Raw genomic sequence first — 20155 nt, 5'->3', positions numbered from 1 at the left:
ATTCACACGCGGGCTGATATTATTATGCGAATTGTTTTTGGAGTGAATGGTCAGGGGGCCGGACATGTTACAAATTTGTAGACTGCAAATTGACTGCAAAGAAGCCCAAACGGATATAAATCCTGACTAAAACAATAATTGTGATACTTGCTTACGTTTGTATACGATCACATACTGTATATCTCTATACGTGGGAATAGTTTGGAACATATTTCAAAAACAGAAATGGCTTGGCACTGATTTGCTAGGGTTTTTAGTCTTATGTCCAGCATTAAAATAAAATCTTGGCCCTCGGATCACCAGTTGGGGAATTCTGACGTAGAGCATGGGGGAAAAAGCCTCAATTAGGTAGATATAATTGCACATGGTTGACTCTCTCAAGCGAAATTCAGGGAAGTCTATCTAAGTTCATGCTTTGTCTATGACGTCCCCTTATAGTATCTAGTTTGTCGTTTCGGGGCGATGAATGGGGGGGGGGATATTTATGTTCAATTCCTCAAGGAGATTTCTTTGATACTAGTTAATGGCTCGTAGTGGGTGGGTATTTGTGTTTCTGATCTGTTATTTGTCTGGCTGTTTCGTTTTTGTAGTTTGTCTTGTGCATTGCATTTGTTTGGTCCACTTTACTTTCCTTCAGAAAGTGATAGTAGTTTTGGTTCGGTTGCTTTTGTAGTCCCAAATTAACTTTTAGTCTAGGTTGTTTAGTATCTTGATTGAATGCTTTGTTTTTGGCTTCTCTTAGGCTGAGACTCGTGCTGAGTTTGCTGAGAGGTCTGTGGCCAAGCTGGAAAAGACCATCGATGATCTGGAAGGTAGGATCCAGCCACTTTGCCTTAAAACTCCTATATTTCCCACTGCACTGTCTACAGGAAAAGTCCTGTTCTGGCTTAATCATGCTATTAGCATACATCACTTTCTCTTTGGCTGCTATTTCTTTCCCTCTCCTTTCTTTATACACATCTTCCTATTCTTAAAAAAAAAATCTATCCCTTCACTCTTTGGCCTCTCTGAACAGATGAGCTATACGCACAGAAACTGAAGTACAAGGCCATTAGTGAGGAGTTGGACCACGCCCTCAATGACATGACTTCCATGTAAATACAGGCCTACTGTGTGTGTGGTTGTCGTGCAGGGACTGGGGGGGGGGGTTTGACTGCAACCCTAATATTCCCCTAACACTGCACGGAAGTCAGGTGTCCAGGAAAAACACCTGGCTCTAACACGCCACAACATCGCATATCATTTGTTAAAATTTTTAAAGCACTGGCAGACTGACAAACTACATCATGCAAAAAGCAAAGCTTGAGTAATGCTGCAAAACCTGTCAACCAGGACTATTTATACTAAAATGTATTTTTGTGACCTAATAACAGTGTGATGTGAGTGGTGTGACATTTTAAAGGGTGGTTCATGAAGTCTAATAGCCGAATAACTGAATGCTTGCAATTTTGCTTGCAATCAACAATACACTAAACGTCCACAAGAATAGAGTCTGTGATACCCAATGGTTACTAATCGTAACAATGTAATGATTCTCAGAATCTGTAGTCACGGTTTCTCAACCCCTCTGTTTTCAGATAACGGGAAGCTCTCACATTGTGGTTTCAAGAATGTTGTCTCAGTCCTCCTGAACATCCATCTCGGGTGTGCAGTTCTCGCTCTCCCTCTTCTGTCAATATCTACTCATTCCTCACGTTGTTAAATCTGTTCCCTTTTTGTGCTTTTCACTCTATTGTCCTGTTTCTTTTGCCCCACTTACACTCTCATTACTCTTTGACCCTCATCTATCCCTCCCCTCCATCCCCTCACCTCTTTCCCCCTCCTTTTGGGCAACAGTCATTGTTGTATCTTTGGCTCACTGTATGCATTGTACTTGTTGTATTGCTATTTCCTCTTTTCTCCATCTTGCCTTCACACTGTTCTTTACTTTGTCTACACTCTGTACATGTGATTCTCTATAAACATTTAACAACGGGAGGAGGAATTACCTGTCCACGACTACTTTCTTCTCTTTTGGCCTGATCTGGCTAGGGTAGCTTCAAGGTGACAACAAACACAATTATTTGTGCACATTGTATTTCCACAAATAGTTTTGTTAGAAATTGTACATTTTATTTGATTTAATGAGCAGAGGTGATGGCGCCTCCACGTTTGGGTTTAGCATCATGCTAGCACTAGAATTAAGAACATACTTTAAGGGAAAAGCAGAAGACTTCATTAAACATGTGCCATCTATTTTGGTCATTTGCTCATCTAGTGCCACTCGCAACAAGTTCATTCAAACAAGAGGTCAATTAATGGATAGGTTTTGTTCACTTGTACAACGAGATGTCACGGGTGCAATTTACAATACAGAGCTGATTAGCAGTGCAGCTTATGAGATATGAATGTGATTAAAGAGCCATTCAAGTAATTTCGATGTTAATATCTTCCCCTTTTAGTGTCTGTTATAGTGCTCCCCCCCCATCCAGTTTTCTGAATTTTCATTGTTGGACGTAAGACTGCAAAAACACCAGGAAGTCAGCTGCAAGTGATTTTTTTTTTTTTTTTGAAATCTGTTCCCAAGTATTCCCATAGACGTAATCATATACAACAAATGTATTTCATTGGATTTTTATAGCACTTTTCTACCAACTGAGGTACTTTACATAGTAGGGTGAAATGTGTAGCATCCACCTCCAGTGTTGCATGGCAACCATTTTTGTGCTCAACACACATAAGCTATCAGGTGGAGAGGTGAGGCGTGATATATGCCAATAAGGAATGAGGGGGATGATTGGGTGGTCATGATGGCATGTGACCAGGTTGGCAATGTAGCCGTGACACCGGGGTGAACACTACTCTTGAAATGGGATAGGATTTTTTTTTAAAGACAGCACCCTATGCAGGACAATGTACTCAAATATAATCAAGGTTTGAAATTGTTTTTGTTACATGAACTCAGCAAAAAAAGGAAACAACCCTTTTTCAGGACCCTGTCTTTCAAAGATAATTTGTAAAAACCCAAATAACTTGCTAGATCTTCAATGTAACGTGTTTAAACACTGTTGCCCATGCTTGTTCAATGAACCATAAACAGTTAATGAACATGCACCTGTGGAATGGTCGTTAAGACACTAACCGCTTACAGACGGTAGGCAATGAAGGTCACAGTTATGAAAACTTAGTACACTAAAGAAGCCTTTTACTGACTCTGAAAAACACCAAAATAAAGATGCCGAGGGTCCCTGTTCATCTGCGTGAATGTGCCATAGGCATGCTGCAAGGAGGACTGAGGACATGAGGACTGCAGATGTGACCAGGGCAATAAATTGCAATGTCCGTACTGTGAGACGCCTAAGACTGTACTACAGGGAGACGGCATGGACAGCTGATCGTCCTCGCAGTGGCAGACCACGTGTAACATCTGCACAGGATCGGTATATCCGAACATCACACCTGCGGGACAGGTACAGGATGGCAACAACTGCCCGAGTTACACCGGGAACGCACAATCCCTCCAGTGCTCAGACTGTCTGCAATAGGCTGAGAGAGGCTGGACTGAGGGCTTGTAGGCCTGTTGTAAGACAGGACATCACCGGCAACAACGTTGCCTGTGCACAAACCCACCGTCGCTAGGACTGGCAAAAAGTGCTCTTCACTGACGAGTTGCGGTTTTGTCTCACCATCGTCGAAGGACTGAGCGTTACACCGAGGCCTGTACTCTGCAGCGAGATCGATTTGGAGGTGGAGTGTCTGTCATGGTCTATGGCGGTGTGTCACAGTATCATCAGACTGAGCTTATTGTCATTGCAGGCAATCTCAACACTGTGCGTTACAGGGAAGACATCCTCTTACCTCATGTGGTACCCTTCCTGCAGGCTTATCCTGACATGATCCTGCAGCATGACAATGCCACTAGCCATACTGATCATTCTGTGCGTGATTTCCTGCAAGACAGGAATGTTAGTGTTCTGCCATGGCCAGTGACGTGCCTGGATCTCAATCCCATCGAGCACATCTGGGACATGTTGGATCGGAGGTTGATTTCTACCTTGGTGGAAGAGTGGGGTAACATCTCACTGCAAGAACTGGCAAATCTGGTGTAGTCCATGAGATGCATTGCCGTACTTAATGCAGCTGGTGGCCGCGCCAGAAACTGACTGACTTTTGATTTTGACCCCCTCCCCCCCTTTGTTCAGGGACACATTATTCCACTTGTTAGTCACATGTCTAACTGAACAAGTTCCACAGTCTGAATCTTATGGTCATACACATATTTACACATTAAGTTTGCTGAAAGTAAACGCAGTTGACAGTGAGGACATTTTATTTGATTTTTTTTTGCAGACTTTATTCTTCTTGCGGTCAATTTGCAGCCCAAATTTATTTTCGTGATCTTCCAGCCCCCGAACATCCCCTCAATTTAAAAAAATGGCCTGCAGCTAAATCTAGTTGATGATCCCTGTGTTATTGGCGTGCATGTGTGGTTGCTGGTGTTGCCAAAGCAAAATCAGTTGCTTGTCATGCTAACTAATTAGCATAAGAGCACATTTCATCAAATATGGTCTGGTTTTGTATTAAAACAGGAGTCCTGAGAATTTGTTTGCTAACCAACCCAATTAGTTCAAATAAGTACACTTTTAAAGACTGATAAAAGATCCAACTTTCCAAAAACCAGTCCTTGACGAGCTAACAGTCAACTGACAGATTGTCTAACTAGTTTTTAGACATATTAACCAAATAGCTAGCACCTTATCCACATTACCCCCACTCCCCCAGAGGAAGTTGCAGCCACTATTTCAGTTAAATTTTCTATCCTAGAGAGGACATGCAGATTTAGGTTCCTCCTCTGAAGAATAACGAAGGCTACTTGTGTTATGTTAATATTTTTGTTCAGTGTAGATAAGGTTAGCATGTTAGGGCACTGACAGCTGCCAGTGTAGCTAGCTATTTGTTAGTAATCAACTCCACATGGAAATTCCCACACCAATTTGTGAATATGTACAGTTGAAGTCGGAAGTTTACGTACACTTAGGTTGGAGTCATTCAAATGTGTTTTTTAACCACGCTACACATTTCTTAAACTATAGTTTTGGCAAGTTGGTTAGGACATCTACTTTGTGCATGACACAAGTAATTTTCCAACAATTGTTTAGGCAGATTATTTCACAATTCCAGTGGGTCAGAATTTGACATTAAGTTGACTGCATTTTTAAACAGCTCAAACTTCCAGAGAACGATGTCATGGCTTTAGAAGCTTCTGTTAGGCTAATTGACATTTGAGTCAATTGGTGCTGTACCTGTGGATGTATTTCAAGGTCTACCTTCAAACTCAGGGCATCTTTGCTTGACATCATGGGAAAATCAGCCAATACGTCAGAACATGTAGACCTCCACAGGTCTGGTTCATCCTTGGGAACAATTTCCAAACGCCTGAAGGTAGCACGTTCATCTGTACAAACAATGGTACGCAAGTATAAACACCATGGGACCACGCAGCCGTCATACCGCTCAGTAAGGAGACTCGTACTGTCTCCTGGAGATGAACGTACTTTGGTGTGAGAAATGCAGATCAATTCCAGAACAACAGCAAAGGACCTTGTGAAGATGCTGGATGAAACGAGTACAAAAGTATCTATATCAACAGTAAAACGAGTCCTATATTGACAACCTGAAATGCCACTCAGCAAGGAAGAAGCCACTGCTCCAAAACCACCATTAAAAAAGCCAGAGTACGCTTTGCAACTGCACATGGGGACAAATATTGTACTTTTTGGAGAAATGTCCTCTGGTCTGATGAAACAAAAAGAACTGTTTGGTCATAATGACCACCGTTATGTTTGGAGGAAGAAGGGGAGGATTGCAAACTGAAGAACACCATCCCAACTGTGAAGCACGGTGGTGGCAGCATGTTGTGGGGGTGTTTTGCTGCAGGAGGGCCTAGTGCACTTCAAGTAAGAGATGGCATCATGAGGGAGGAAAATTATTAAGATGTATTGAAGCAACATCTTAAGACATCAGTCAGGAAACTTAGGCTTGGTCGCAAATGGGTCTTCCAAATGGACAATGACCCCAAGCATACTTCCAATGTTGTGGCAGAATGGCTTATGGACGACAACAGCCAAGGTATTGGAGTGGCCATCACAAAGCCCTTGCCTCAATCCTATAACATTTGTGGGCAGAACTGAAAGTGTTTGCGCAAGGTGGCCGATAAACGTGACTCGGTTACATCAGCTCTGTCAGGAGGAATGGGCCAAAATTCACCCAACTTGTTGGCTACCAAAAACGTTTCACCCAAGGTAAACAATTTAAAGGCAATGCTACCAAATGCTAATTGAGTGCATGTAAACTTCTGACCCACTGGGAATGTAAATGAGAGACATAAAAGCTGAAATAAATCATTCTCTCCTATTATTCTGACATTTCATTTTTAAAATAGTGGTGATCCTAACTGGCCTAAAACAGGGAATTTTTACTAGGATTAAATGTAAGGAATTATGATAAACTGAGTTTACATACGCCTTAGCCAAAAACAGTTATAGTTCTGAGTTATAGTTCATGTAAAGCAATCAGTCAATTGAAATGCATTCAATAGCCCCTAATCTATAGATTTCACATGACTGGGAATACATGTGTACAGATCCTTGCGACATGGGCTGTGCATTATGCTGAAACGTGAGGTGATGGCGGCAGATGAATGGCACAAATGGGCCTCAGGATCTCGTCAAGGTATCTCAGTGCATTCAAATTGTCATTGATAAAATACCATTGTTTTCGTTGTTCGTAGCTTATGCTTGCCCATACCATAAGCCCACCACCATGGGGCACTCTGTTCACAATGTTGACTTTAGCAAACTGCTCACCCACACGGCGCCATACATGCTGTCTACCATCTGTGAAGAGCACACTTCTACAGTGGCCATCGACTGTGAGCATTTTCCCACTGAAGTCTGCTATGACGCCGAACTGCAGTCAGGACACGACCCTGGTGAGGACCACGAGCAGACAGATGAGCTTTCCTGAGACCTGTTTCTGACAGTTTGTGCAGAAGTTCTTTGGTTGTGCAAACTGTTACATCAGCTGTCTGGGTGGCTGGTCTCAGACGATCCCGCATGTGAAGAAGCTGGCTGTGGAGGTCCTGGGCTGCAGTTGTAAGGCCGGTTGTGCGTACTAACAAATTCTCTAAAACGGCGTTTGCTCATGGTAGAGAAATTAACATTCCATTCTCGGGCATCCGCTCTGGTAGACATTCCTACAGTCAGCATGCTAATTGCACACTCCCCCAAAACTGCACATTTTAGTGGCTTCTTATTCTCCCCAGAACCTGTTTTAATGGTCATGCTGTTTAATCAGCTTCTTGATGTGCCACACCTGTAATGGAGTATTTTGGCAAAGGAGAAATGCTCACTAACAGGGATCTAAATAAATTTGTGTGCACAATTTGAGAAGCTTTTTGTGTGTATGGAACATTTCTGGGATCTTTTATTTTGTGACCAACACTTTTACATGTTTTTTTTTTACTACATATTTGAAAGATTAGCCCGCTAGCTCTGGCTGTTTGTAGAGCTGGATTTATGTTAGGCATTGATTTAGGGAACCCTTTGCCACAGATGGAAACAACTAGCCTATCTTTGACTTCGCCATCTATTATCTCAAGTTTTGGCATCTTCCATAATCCGCCATTGAAAGAAACGTCCTCACTGTCAACTGTTTACTCCTTTCAAATCAAACGTGAATATTTATATGACCATAAGATTCAACAGACAACCTGAACTAGTTCCACAGACATGTAACTAACAGAAATGAAAAAGTGTCTCTGAACAAAGGGGGTGGTCAATCAAAAGTAAGTCGGTATCTGGTGTGGCCACCAGCTGCATTAAGTACTGCAGTGCATCTCCTCATGGACTGCACCAGATTTGCCCGTTCTTGCTGTGAGATGTTACCCCACTCTTCCACCAATGTACCTGCAAGTTCCCAGACATTTCTGGGGGGGAATGGCCCTAGGCCTCACCCTCCGATCCAACAGGTCCCAGATGTGCTCAATGGTATTGAGATCCGGGCTCTTCGGTGCCCATGGCAGAACACTGATATTCCTGTCTTGCAGGAAATCATGCACAGAATGTTCAGTATGGCTGTTGATATTGTCATGCTGCAGTGTCATGTCAGGATGAGCCTGCAGGAAGGGTACCACATGAGGTAGGAGGATGTCTTCAACAAGCTCAGTTCAATGATGCTGTGAGACACCGCCCCAGACTGTGACGGACCCTCCGCCTCCAAATTGATCCCGCTCCAGAGTACAGGCCTCAGTGTAAAGCTCATCCCATCTACGATGAACGCGAATCTGACCATCACCCCTGGTGAGACAAAACCGTGACTCGTCAGTAGAGCGCAATTTTTTTTGCCAGTCCTGTCTAGTCCAGCGACAGTGGGTTTGTGCCCGTAGGCAATGTTGTTGCTGATGTCTGGTGATGACCTGCCTACAAGTCCTCATGCCTCCTTGCAGTATATGTAAGGTATGTTCACGCAGATGAGCAGGGACCCTGGGCATCTATCTTGGTGTTTTTCAGTCAATAAAAAGGCCTCTAGTGCCCTAAGTTTTCATAACTGTGACCTTCGTTGCCTACCATCTGTAAGCTATTAGTGTCGGATAGTGACCACTTAATGTAATAGGCCTTGTCTCAGTCCCTAGTACAGTTTACCAATCTCGGTCCTGGGGACCCCAAGTGGTGCATGTTTTGGTTGTCTTAGCACTACACGGCTGAATCAGCTTGATGCAGTCTTAATTTCTATCTACAAAAATGGTGACAAATATTTGTCAAACACCTATTTTTCACTGGCAATTGGCTAGACTAGAACTGTCTAAATAGACCCAGAATCCTTTCATTTCAGACTAAAATGATACAAGACAAAATTCTCTGGATAAAATCGAAGTGGGCTGGATTGAGAGCTTTTCAAATAATATTGCACAGCGCAATTCTGTTCAGCAGTGGGAAGGACGAGTCATACACATTGTGCAGGCGACTCTCTTGCTTCACTTTAGCTAACCAGTCACAGCTAGCCTTCTAGTTAGCGATCATTTGCTTGTTTATGAAACACTGCTTTACAAAATGTAAAAACAATGGCTGGATTGAGTTTAATAGTAAGTCTGTTTCTTTCCCTTGAGTAGGCTGTAGGAAAGTAGGTATTTTTTAAATTGTCTTCAACCTGCCCACTTTTCCCACCATTTCCATTATTCAACATGCCAGAGAAGCATGTTTGTTCTACATAGCATATTTCTATCTGAACGTTCTGTCCTGCTGAACGCAGCCCAGGGCGTTAGCTATAGTCAGCTAATCTCACTGAAAAAGGTGTAGTCAAATGTTTAACGGTTCGGTCCGCAAGTATCCTAGTTCTAGAGCAGCCCGCAATATTTTTATGAAAGTAAAATGTGGCCTGCACAATAGAACAATGTCGCCAGTATTATGGGTCATGTCTATCGAAATAGAATCAAGCCGAGGAAAAAATAGGGACTTGGCTACATGTTGGTGCTCTTCATGGAATTTTTATCTGTTCAAGAATGTTTTTCAACAGAACGTAGCCCTGGTAACATGACCAGTAGCCTATATGGAAACATTACGTTGGCACAGAAAGGACAAGGGATAGCTAACAATTTGACTTAATTAATCTTGCCAGTAGCTATAGGCCAGGGCTCTCAACCCTGTTCCTGGAGAGCGACACTCTTGTAGTTTTCACTCCAACTCAAGTTGTAACTAACCTTATTCAGCTTATCGACCAGCTAAATCAGGTGCACTAGATAGCGTACAGGACGGTTGCTCTCCAGGAACAGGGTTGGAGAGTCCTGCTATTGGCTGACTGGGTAAGTAATTTCATTTTGAGTTGATCTGGACCCAGTCACTCAATCTTGAGCACTTGGACCAGGACTCGAGCCCTGGGCAAAATTGTCATTACCCCTCGTTCTACTTTTGAATATCAATGTGGTTGCGGCATCTGTAGAATGTTCATAACAATGGCATTGACCCAACAAGATGCAACCTTGAGGCACCATCTGGTGGTTGTGCCCCCCCCCCCCCCCCCCCAATCTGATTTGTATGTAATGTGCAGTATCTATGTATAATTACCTGGCCATGTAAATTCCTAATATAATATTCTAATGTTTGTATTCTCTACCCAACTGCATAATTGACAATATTATGCAGCAAAAATGTGGTAGGACAAGTTGTGTGTAATTAGTTTACTATAGGTTAACGAGTCAATACAAATTGTGACTAAAATGAAAGGGCATTTAGTTGAAAACAGTGGTCCATTTTAGTAGTCATTATTCAAATTACAAATGTAGACCCCCCCCCCCCCCCCCCCCCCAAAAAAAAATAGTGCAAAATACTAGCTTGATTAGTTGATTATTTAAATAATCTGTGTAGTGCTAGGGCAAGAAACCAAACGTGCACCCCTTGAGTTCCAAAGAACAGTTTTGGAAACACTGCCCTAGTGGCTTGGTAAGTCTGCCCTCCTATGGCCATCTTTTTATCTTCCTACTACTCCATCCTCGGGTAAATATGACCTTCTCTGCACTCTTTGCTTATTTGGTACTTTATTTAGTAGTAGTATTCATTCTGTTTACTATGCTCCACTATGCCATCTCACATCCACTCTACTATCTACACTTTATAGCAGTGTTGCTCAAGATGTATCCTGTGGACCTACTGTGAATGCTGTGTTTTTGAGACTTCTTACATGCTGACCACACCGCTTGCGTCATGTGCGCATGCGTTGAATAACATGCGTGTGTACATTTTATTTTGCAATCATTGCACCCACACTGCTTGCTCGCGCCAACGAGCATCTGTGTTGACAGGTGCTAAAATAGAAGTTGTTTCTATTTTGGCACAGAATGCGCTGCAAGTCCTGCCTCTCCCATCTCATTGGGTTATAGAAGCAGACACCCACGTGCCATCTCCTCATTGGTTTTACCCACGTGGGTGATTGAAACACGAACTGAGGTCGGTCGTTCTCATGGTAATACTATTAGATGCCACTTTGCCATATAAAGTCCAAAGATAAAGCCTGAAAAGAAGATTCTGTTGACCAGGTTGTGTGGATTAATTGTCGGAGTAGAGAACCTAAAATGACTCAACGTTTATATCCCAGGACAAATTAGCTAGCAACTGCAAGCTACCTAGCTAAATTGCCATAAATATTTCATGCTTTTTGACCTGTCCCCAAATTAATATAATTGGTTGAGTTTGTTTTGATATTTCAACCTGCCTGTCATGATTGCGTTTGCTGTGGGGGGGACAAAATCTATTTGCGAACACCCGCGACCGGTTTGGGTATGGTGTTAGGCTGTGTTTACACAGGCAGCCCAAATTCTGATCTTTTTTTAATTAATTTGTATTTTTCATATCGGCTTTGAAAAATATTTTATGTGTAAAGATGCGATTGGTCAAAATGCCAATTAGTGGAAAAAATATCAGTTGGGCTGTCTGAATAGACTAAGGCTGCGTTTATTCAATCTGCTTGGTACATGAAAGCAAACTGAATAGGGTTGCAAAGCTACTGGTAATTTACCAAAGTTACTGTTATCTAAAGTAAATTTTCCAATGATTACAATCTATGGTAATTTTGGAAGTATATGCTTGACTAATTTTAGTCAAGCATACTAAAAAATTACTCATTTTTTATATAGTGTTCCTTTTATCTGTCTGTCCATTTTAGTTTCTTGTGAATAGACCATATGGTTCAAGATAATGGCCTAATTAATCAAATGTAATTTCAATTAACTCTGCAACTCTTCAAACTATAAAAAAAGTTAACTGACAGCAGTTTGGCATCAACATTTACAACATGCTGAAACCCTCATATTAAACACCAATGGTATTCACTTAGTTGATGGTTTAAATTTAGGATAATGTTGTACAGCTTCATTCTGTTTTGTATTTAAAAATGGATTTTATTTTAATGTGAAAAGGCCAGAGGCCCAGAATTAGACAACTGTGATAATCTGAAGTACTCGAAGGCAACTAGATATCATCTGATATCCCCCCCAAAAAAAGAAAGTCAGGAAAGTTACCAATTTACTGGTTAACTATGAAAGTTTCCAGTAATATACCCTTCCTTTGCAACCCTACCACTGAAGATTTCCCATTTTTAGGCATGTCCAGTCATATTGTTTTAGGGTAAAACTACTCAAAACCTCGGTCATATTGGGCTATGTAATAACCGCATAATCACAATAAGAACCCATCAGGACGGTTAGAAAACTGACTTAATTTTGGGGGGTAAAGCCAGTTATAAGCTCTCAATGGCTGATTATGGCAGTGTTCTTTAGCCCTTAAAGTGGAACCTAGGGATGTTTGGCGTGTTGCCCTGTGAATCCAGATGCAGTGTAAATATGAACCTCTCCCTTTCTCTCTTCTCCTCTCCAGAGAGACTGGCCAATGCCAAGGAGGAGAACCTCAAGATCCATGCCACCCTGGACCAGACTTTGCAGGACCTCAACAGCTTCTAAGAACCCCCAGATGGACTCTCCCAAAAACCACCTTCCTCCACTTATCCCTCTGCCGACCTTTGCTTTCCACCTCTCTCTCATTCCTCCTCGCTCTGCTGTAGTGGAGGGTAGGAAAAATCCCCACTGGAGGGTGCCAAAACCACTATTTACAATGACACCTTTATTCTCAACAGCATTGATTGTTCTTGTTAAACTTTAGGTTTTCAATGTGACATCTTGCGGAAGCTCTTGCCTTTATCCATTGGAATGGTGTTTAATAGGGGAACTCTGTCGTACTTGTGTGGTCGATTATTCTAACTTCTCCTTGTTGGAGTGGGGCTAGCATGACTGCCTTTAAGGATTTATTGCCAAGTTAACAAGAACATGGTTAGGCCACTCATCCATTATAGCCCATTAGAAAAGGGGGGAACAGGGCACTTTTTTTACCAGCCATTTACTACATGCGATTATTTACTCCTGTCCTGCTGTTGTATACTCTGGCCTGGCTCTATTTTGTTCGCTAGCACCTTCCCCTAACACCTAATCCCTGAATGTTCACAGATCTGAAAGTGGTAAACCAGATGGAGTAAATGCCACTTGGCCTATCAGAGGGATGGGCCATTTCCACATTGCTTAGGCCTATGCAGTCCTTTCTGACTAGTTAACACCAAAAAGGGTTAGTGGATAGGGTACAGAATGTAACTGGCTTTCTGTCCTCCTATATCCCTCCTTTTTGCCTACTTTACACCAATACGGTTTGGGACCAAAACCACACTGGGTGGTGTTTTTCCTATTCCTTAGGTATTTGTTTGTGTGCCTGATGTTTTGTTTTATCCCACTTAAACAATAGCCACTATCACAAGACAATGCTGCACTTGTATGACACTAATTATTTGGCTTTGTTTACATGGGCAGCCCAATTCTGTTTTTCCACTATTTGGTCTTTTGACCAATCATAACAGATCTTTTCATATTAGCTCTTTTTCCAAGCTGATCTGAATTGGTCAAAATACAAATTAGTGTGAAAAATATTAGGTTTGGGCTGCCTGTATCAACAGCCTTTTTAGTTTGACAGGTTTATGGTGAAGTTCTTGGGTTAACAAAAATCAATGGCTATCACCTTGCCAGTACCATGCCAATTATAGAAAATGGGTGGGGGATCTGATTAGTGTGATGCAAAACCTATACCATTTTAGTAGGGGATTCAAATAAAACACAAAAAATTTACTCAATGTTTTAACTGGAAACTCACTGTGTATAACCACTTTGTTTGTCTTGTTCCATTGTAATGACTTTTGATGTTGAATAAAGACCTTGATTTTTACTGCCATACTAAACTATCGTCTAACTATAAGTTTCTCCTCTAGAGTACAATGCATTGCTGTGTAGACTTCTTGATTGAATTGACCCATCCCTGGCTTGAGTGCCAGCCATCTTGATTTGATAGACCATTTAAAAAAAACTCATACCAAGAGATGCATGCATACATAAAACAATTAACACAAGTACAATGTATTTCATGTTATACACAACTAATCACTATCATACAGTAATGTTAAGCTAACTTAGAGGAATAGTCATCTTCATTGATCATTTAAAAAAAACTTTAATGGTTTTAGCCGGTCTTGCTGTGCTACATGTCTTTATCCTGTATATCATGTTGGTTTTCAGCCATAGTGAATTAAATATGTTGACTGACATTATGTTCAGACCTTACTATTGAGTTGTGAGGGATTGTATGCATGTCTGTTTTATGTGCCATGTTTTGGTAACACTACCTGTATGTGTCCACTTAGTTGCTCATGTCGAGGGTGTGCCTTGTTTGTGTGGGAACTCTTCTTCCTGGCTCTGAATGTTTCTTCCATTGCTGGAACGAAGCAGAAGTCTATATAGGCATGGCAGCTTATGATTGGCACGCATCACTACAACGGCGGTGCAGTAGTCTTCCTTCTTAATGACATACCAGTCGGTGGGATACAATGGCTGGGCATCAATTGGGGCAAGAACCGAAGGACATCAGTCAAAATGACTGGTCCTAGGCACTTTACCCTGAAGCCTAACTTGAGATCGTAGGTGCATATGTACAGTACCAGTCAAAAGTTTGGACACTTCGTTCAAGGGTTGTTCTTTTTCTCCATTGTAGAATGATAAAGACATCACAACTATGAAATAATGCATGGAATCCGGTAGTAACCAAAAGTGTTAATCAATATTTTATATTCAAAAAAGCCAACCTTTGCTTTTATGATAGCTTTACACTCTTGGTATTTTCTCAACCAGCTTCACTTGGAATGCTATTCCAATAGTCTTGAAGGTGTTCTCACATATGCTGAGCACTTGTTGGCAGCTTTTCCTTTATGCGGTCCAACTCATCCCAGACCATCTCAATTGGGTTGAGGTCGGTGCTTGTGGAGGCCAGGTCATCTGAAACTGCACTCCATCACTCTCCTTGGTCAAATAGGCCTTACACAGCTTGGAGGTGTGTTTTGGGTCATTGTCCTGTTGAAAAACAAATGATAGTCCCACTAAGCGCAAACCAGATAGGATGATGTATTACTGAAGAATGCTGTGATAGCCATGCTGGTTAAGTGTGCCTTGATTTCTAAAATCACTGACAGTGTCACCAGCAAAGCACCATCACACCACCTCCATGCTTCACTCTGTGTTTCACAAAGACACGGCGGTTGGAACCAAGAATCTCAAATTTGGGCTCATCAGACCAAAGGACAGATGTCCACCGGTCTAATGTCCATTGTGTGGCATTCACAGATTACAAGAAACTACAAGCAACTGGGTCTTGGACTTCCTGACGGGCCGCCCCCAGGTGGTGAAGGTAGGAAACACCCACAAGTGTGCGTTCTCAGACCTCTCCTGTACTCCGTGTTCATCCCATGACTGCGTGGCCATGCACGCCTCCAACTCTATCATCAAGTTTGCAGAAGACACTACAAGTGGTAGGCTTGATTACCAACAACGATGAGACTACAGGCAGGAGGTGAGGGCCCTCAAGAAAATAAGAGATGATTGTGGTCTAAAGGAAACAGCAAAGGGAGTACCCCCCCCCCCCCATCCACATCAACGGGACAGCAGTGGAGAAGGTGGAAAGTTTTATGTTCCTCTGTGTATATACAGATGACGTCAGTGTACATACAATTAGGTTGGAGTCATTAACTTGTTTTTCAACCACTCCACAAATTTCTTCTTAACAAGCAATCGTTTTGGCAAGTCAGTTAGGACATCTACTTTCTGCATGACACAGTAATTTTTCCAACAATTGTTTACAGACAGATTATTTCACTTATAATTCACTGTATCACAATTCCAGTGGGTCAGAAGTTTACATACACTAAGTTGACTGTGGTAAATGGAAAATTCCAGAAAATTACATCATGCTTTAGAAGCTGCTGATTGACTCAAATTATGTCAATTAGCCTATGGGAGGTGTACCTGTGTATGTATTTCAAGGCCTACCTTCAAACTCAGTGCCTCTTTGCTTGACATGGGAAAATAAATAAATCAGCCAAGACCTCAGAAAAAAAACTGTAGACCTCCACACGTCTGGTTCATCCTTGGGAGAAATTTCCAAACGCCTGAAGGTACCACGTTCATCTGTACAAACAATAATACGCAAGTATAAACCAGAGGTGTGGACTCGAGTCACATGACTTGGACTCGAGTCAATAATATGACTTGCAACTCGACTTTGACTTTAACACCAATGACTCGTGACTTAACTTGGACTTATCCTTTTGACTCGACCTGACTTGATCCTCCCCAAGCCCAAATATTTAAAATGATGCTATTTTTTAAAAAGTGTGTGGCCCATTAACTCTTCATTTAATGGATTACAATCGAATTGTGCAAGCTGAGAAACAGTTGTGCGTGGCAGTGCAGAGGAACGTCGGCGGGTGAATTCAGATGGAGCCCTTGGAAAGATGATACCCCAAATTATTATTTTCGGATAATGCTGTATCAACACTGCTTGAGACTTATTTGTGACTTGTAAAACAATGACTTGGTCCACCTCTGGAATAAACACCATAGAACCACGTAGCCGTCATACCGCTCAGGAAGGAGACTCGTTCTGTCTCCTGGATATGAACGTACTTTGGTCCGAAAAGTGCCAATCAATCCCAGAACAAAAAGCAAAGGACCTTGTGAAGATGCTGGAGGAAACCGGTACAAAAGTATCTATATCCACAGTAAAACAAGTCCTATATCGACATAACCTGAAAGGCCGCTCAGCAAGGAAGAAGCCACTGCTCCAAAACCGACATCAAAAAGCCAGACTATGGTTTGCAACTGCACATGGGGAAAAGATTGTACTTTTTGGAGAAATGTCCTCTGGTCTGATGAAACAAAAATAGAACTGTTTGGCTATAATGACCAATGTTATGTTTAGAGGAAAAAGGGGGAGGCTTGCAAGCCGAAGAACACCATCCCAACCGTGAAGCATGAGGGTGGCAGCATCATGTTGTGGGGGTGCTTTGCTGCAGGAGGGACTGGTGCACTTCACAAAATAGATGGCATCACGAGGAAGGGCAATTATGTGGCTATATTGAAGCAACATCTCAAGACATCAGTCAGGAAGTTAAAGCTTGGTCGCAAATGGGTCTCCCAAATGGACGATGACCCCAAGCGTACTTCCAAAGTTGTGGCCAAATGGCTTAAGGACAACAAAGTAAAGGTATTGGAGTAGCCATCACAAAGCTCTGCCCTCAATCCTATAGAAATGTGTGGGCAGAACTGAAAAAGTGTGTGCGAGCAAGGAGGCCTACAAACCAGACTCAGTTACACAAGCTCTGTCAGGAGGAATGGGCAAAACTTCACCCAACTTATTGTGGGAAGAATGTGGAAGTCTACCCAAAACATTTGACCCAAGTTAAACAATTTAAAGGCAATGCTATCAAATACTAATTGAGTGTATGTAAACTTCTGACCAACTGGGAATGTGATGAAAGAAATAAAAGCTGAAATAACTCATTCTCTCTACTACTATTCTGACATTTCACATTCTTAAATAAAGTGGTGATCCTAACTGACCTAAGACAGGGAATTGTTACTAGGATTAAATGTCAGGAATTGTGAAAAACTGAGTTTAAATGTATTTGGCTAAGGTGTATGTAAACTTTGACTTCAACTGTAACTCTGGGTCTTCCTTTCCCATGGTGGTCCTCATTATGGTTTTTGCGACTGCACTTTAAGAAACTTTCAAAGTCCTGATCATGAAATATTACTTTCTAAATTGCATTATTACGGTATACATGATTATACATATAATTGGTTATATAGTTATGTTTATGATAGAGAACAATTTGTTTATTTAATCGACTCTGCATTTACCAGGGACAAGATATCCTGTGGCGTACCACCGGGTCTGATAATTTGATCTTTCTTAATCCTAATCTATATGAATGACCTTGCTACTGTGTCTTCTACCGTACATCCCATTCTCTTTGCTGATGATGCCAATTTGATTTTATCACACAATAATTTTGATACAGTAATTAATGAAGCCAACTCAGGCACAGAAACATTTTCTGAATTGTTCCACATATACAATTTATCTTTTAAATGTAAAACAATTAATTTACACATATCTCATTTACTGTAATATTGTCTAGGCCAGTACATATCAAATCAAATGTTATTGGTCACATACACATGGTTAGCAGATGTTAATGCAGTAATATCTAACAAGTAATCTAACAAAATCCCAATATCTACTTAATACCCACAAATCTAAAGGGGTGAATGAATACATATACATATATGGATGAGCGATGGTCGAGCGATATAGGCAAGGTGCAATAGATGGTATAAAATACAGTATATACATATGATATGAGTAATGTAAGACATGTAAACATGATTAAAGTGGCATTGTTTAAAGTGACTAGTGATCCATTTATTAAAGTGGCAGTGATTGGGTCTCAATGTAGGCAGCAGCCTCTCTGAGTTAGTGATTGCTGTTTAGCAGTCTGATGGCCTGTCTCAGTCCCAGATTTGATGCACCTGTACTGACCTCGCCTTCTGGAAGGAAGCGGTGTGAACAAGCAGTGGTTCAGGTGGTTGTTGTCCTTGATGATCGTTTTGGCCTTCTTGTGACATTGGGTGCTATAGGTGTCATGGAGGGCAGGTAGTTTGCCCCTGGTGATGCGTTGTGCAGACTGCACCACTCTATGGAGAGCCTTGCAATTGAGGGCGGTGCAGTTGCCGTACCAGGCTGTGATAGAGCCCAATAGGATGCTCTTTATTGTGCATCTGTAAAATCTTGTCAGGGTTTTGGGTGACAAGCCAAATTTCTTCAGCATCCTGAGGTTGGAGGGGCATTGTTGCTCCTCTAATTGTCTGCCCTATAACCTACAGTGCCTTCAGAAAGTATTCACACCCCTTGACTTTTCCCATATTTTGTTGTGTTACAGCCTTAATTTAACATGGATTAAATTGAGATTTTGTGTTACTGGCCTACACACAATAACTCATAATATCAAAGTGGAATTATATTTTTAGACATTTTTACACATTATTTAAAAATTTAAAGCTGTTTTGTCTTGAAAGGGAAATGGGGATACCGAGTCAGTTGAACAACTGAATGCCTTGAACAGAACTGTGCCTTCTGCATTTATCCCAACCCATCTGAATTATAGAGGTGATGGGGGCTGCCTTAATCGACATCCATATCTTAGGCTCCCGAGTAACAGTGGGTTAACTGCCTTGCTCAGGGGCAGAACGACGGATTTTTACCTTGAGTCAATAAGTATTCAACCCCTTTCTTATGGCAAGCCTAAAAAAAAAGAGTAAGAATTTGCTTAACAAGTCACATAATAAATTGAATGAACTAACTGTGTAAAATAATAATCATGTTCACATGATTTTTATTTTTTTTACCTCATCTCTGTACCCCACACATACTGGGAGGTTCCTCAGTTGAGCAGTGAAATTCAAACACAGATTCAACTACAAAGACCAGGGATGTTTTCCAATGCCTCGCAACAAAATGCACCTATTGGTAGATGGGTAAAATTATAAAAGCAGACATTGAATATCCATTTGAGCATGGTGAAGTTATTAATTACACATTGGATGGTGTTTCAATACACCCAGCTAGTACAAAAATACAGGCATCCTTCCTAACTCAGTTGCTGGAGAGGAAGGAAACCACCTAGGGATTTCAACATGAGGCGAATTGTGTGTCACACCCTGACCTTTGAGATCCTTTAAATTCTCTATTTGGTAGGTCAGGGTGTGACTAGGGTGGGAAATCTATGTTTATATTTCTTTGTTGGCCGAGTATGGTTCCCAATCAGAGGCAGCTGTCTATCGTTGTCTCTAATTGGGGATCATACTTAGGCAGCCCTTTTTCCCACCTTCTGTTGTGGGATTTTGTCTTTGGTTGTTGCATGTGTTTGCACTCCTAGCTTTACGTTTGTTGAGTTGTTTATTGTTTTTGGTGGAACATTTCAAATGAAAAGAAAATGTACGCCTACCACGCTGCACCTTGGTCTTCATTTAACAACGGGCGTGACATTGTGACTTTAAAACAGTTACAGAGTTAAATGGCTGTGATAGGAGAAACTGAGCATGTTTCAACAACATTGTAGTTACTCCACAATATTTACCTAAATGACAGAGTGAAAATAAGGAAGCCTGTACAGAATACAAATATTACAAACACATCACTGAGTA

General features: G+C 41.5%; 1 protein-coding gene across 14 annotated transcripts in view; it reads left to right on the top strand.

The window, feature by feature from the left end:
* The window catches only part of tpm3 (tropomyosin 3), a 34920-nt gene extending 21117 nt beyond the window's left edge, over window positions 1–13803 (top strand). For 8 of the 14 annotated variants that reach the window (XM_020505372.2, XM_020505370.2, XM_031793512.1 and 5 more), the window contains 3 exons: window positions 743–812; window positions 1016–1094; window positions 1578–1984. In XM_020505372.2, coding sequence (XP_020360961.1) covers window positions 743–812; window positions 1016–1094; window positions 1578–1581 — 153 coding nt within the window. In that variant the 3' untranslated portion in view covers window positions 1582–1984. Of the gene's footprint in view, window positions 1–742; window positions 813–1015; window positions 1095–1577; window positions 1985–12404 lie in introns of those variants that run through there. The other 6 variants (XM_020505371.2, XM_020505369.2, XM_031793514.1 and 3 more) reach the window with 1 other exon arrangement.
* Window positions 13804–20155: the final 6352 nt, after the last annotated feature.

This window comes from Oncorhynchus kisutch, linkage group LG17 (genome assembly GCF_002021735.2).
Source record: "Oncorhynchus kisutch isolate 150728-3 linkage group LG17, Okis_V2, whole genome shotgun sequence".
Taxonomy (NCBI): Eukaryota; Metazoa; Chordata; class Actinopteri; order Salmoniformes; family Salmonidae; genus Oncorhynchus; species Oncorhynchus kisutch.
The sequence above is the reverse complement of the archived record's forward strand: the minus strand, read 5'-3'. Positions and strand labels throughout refer to the sequence as shown.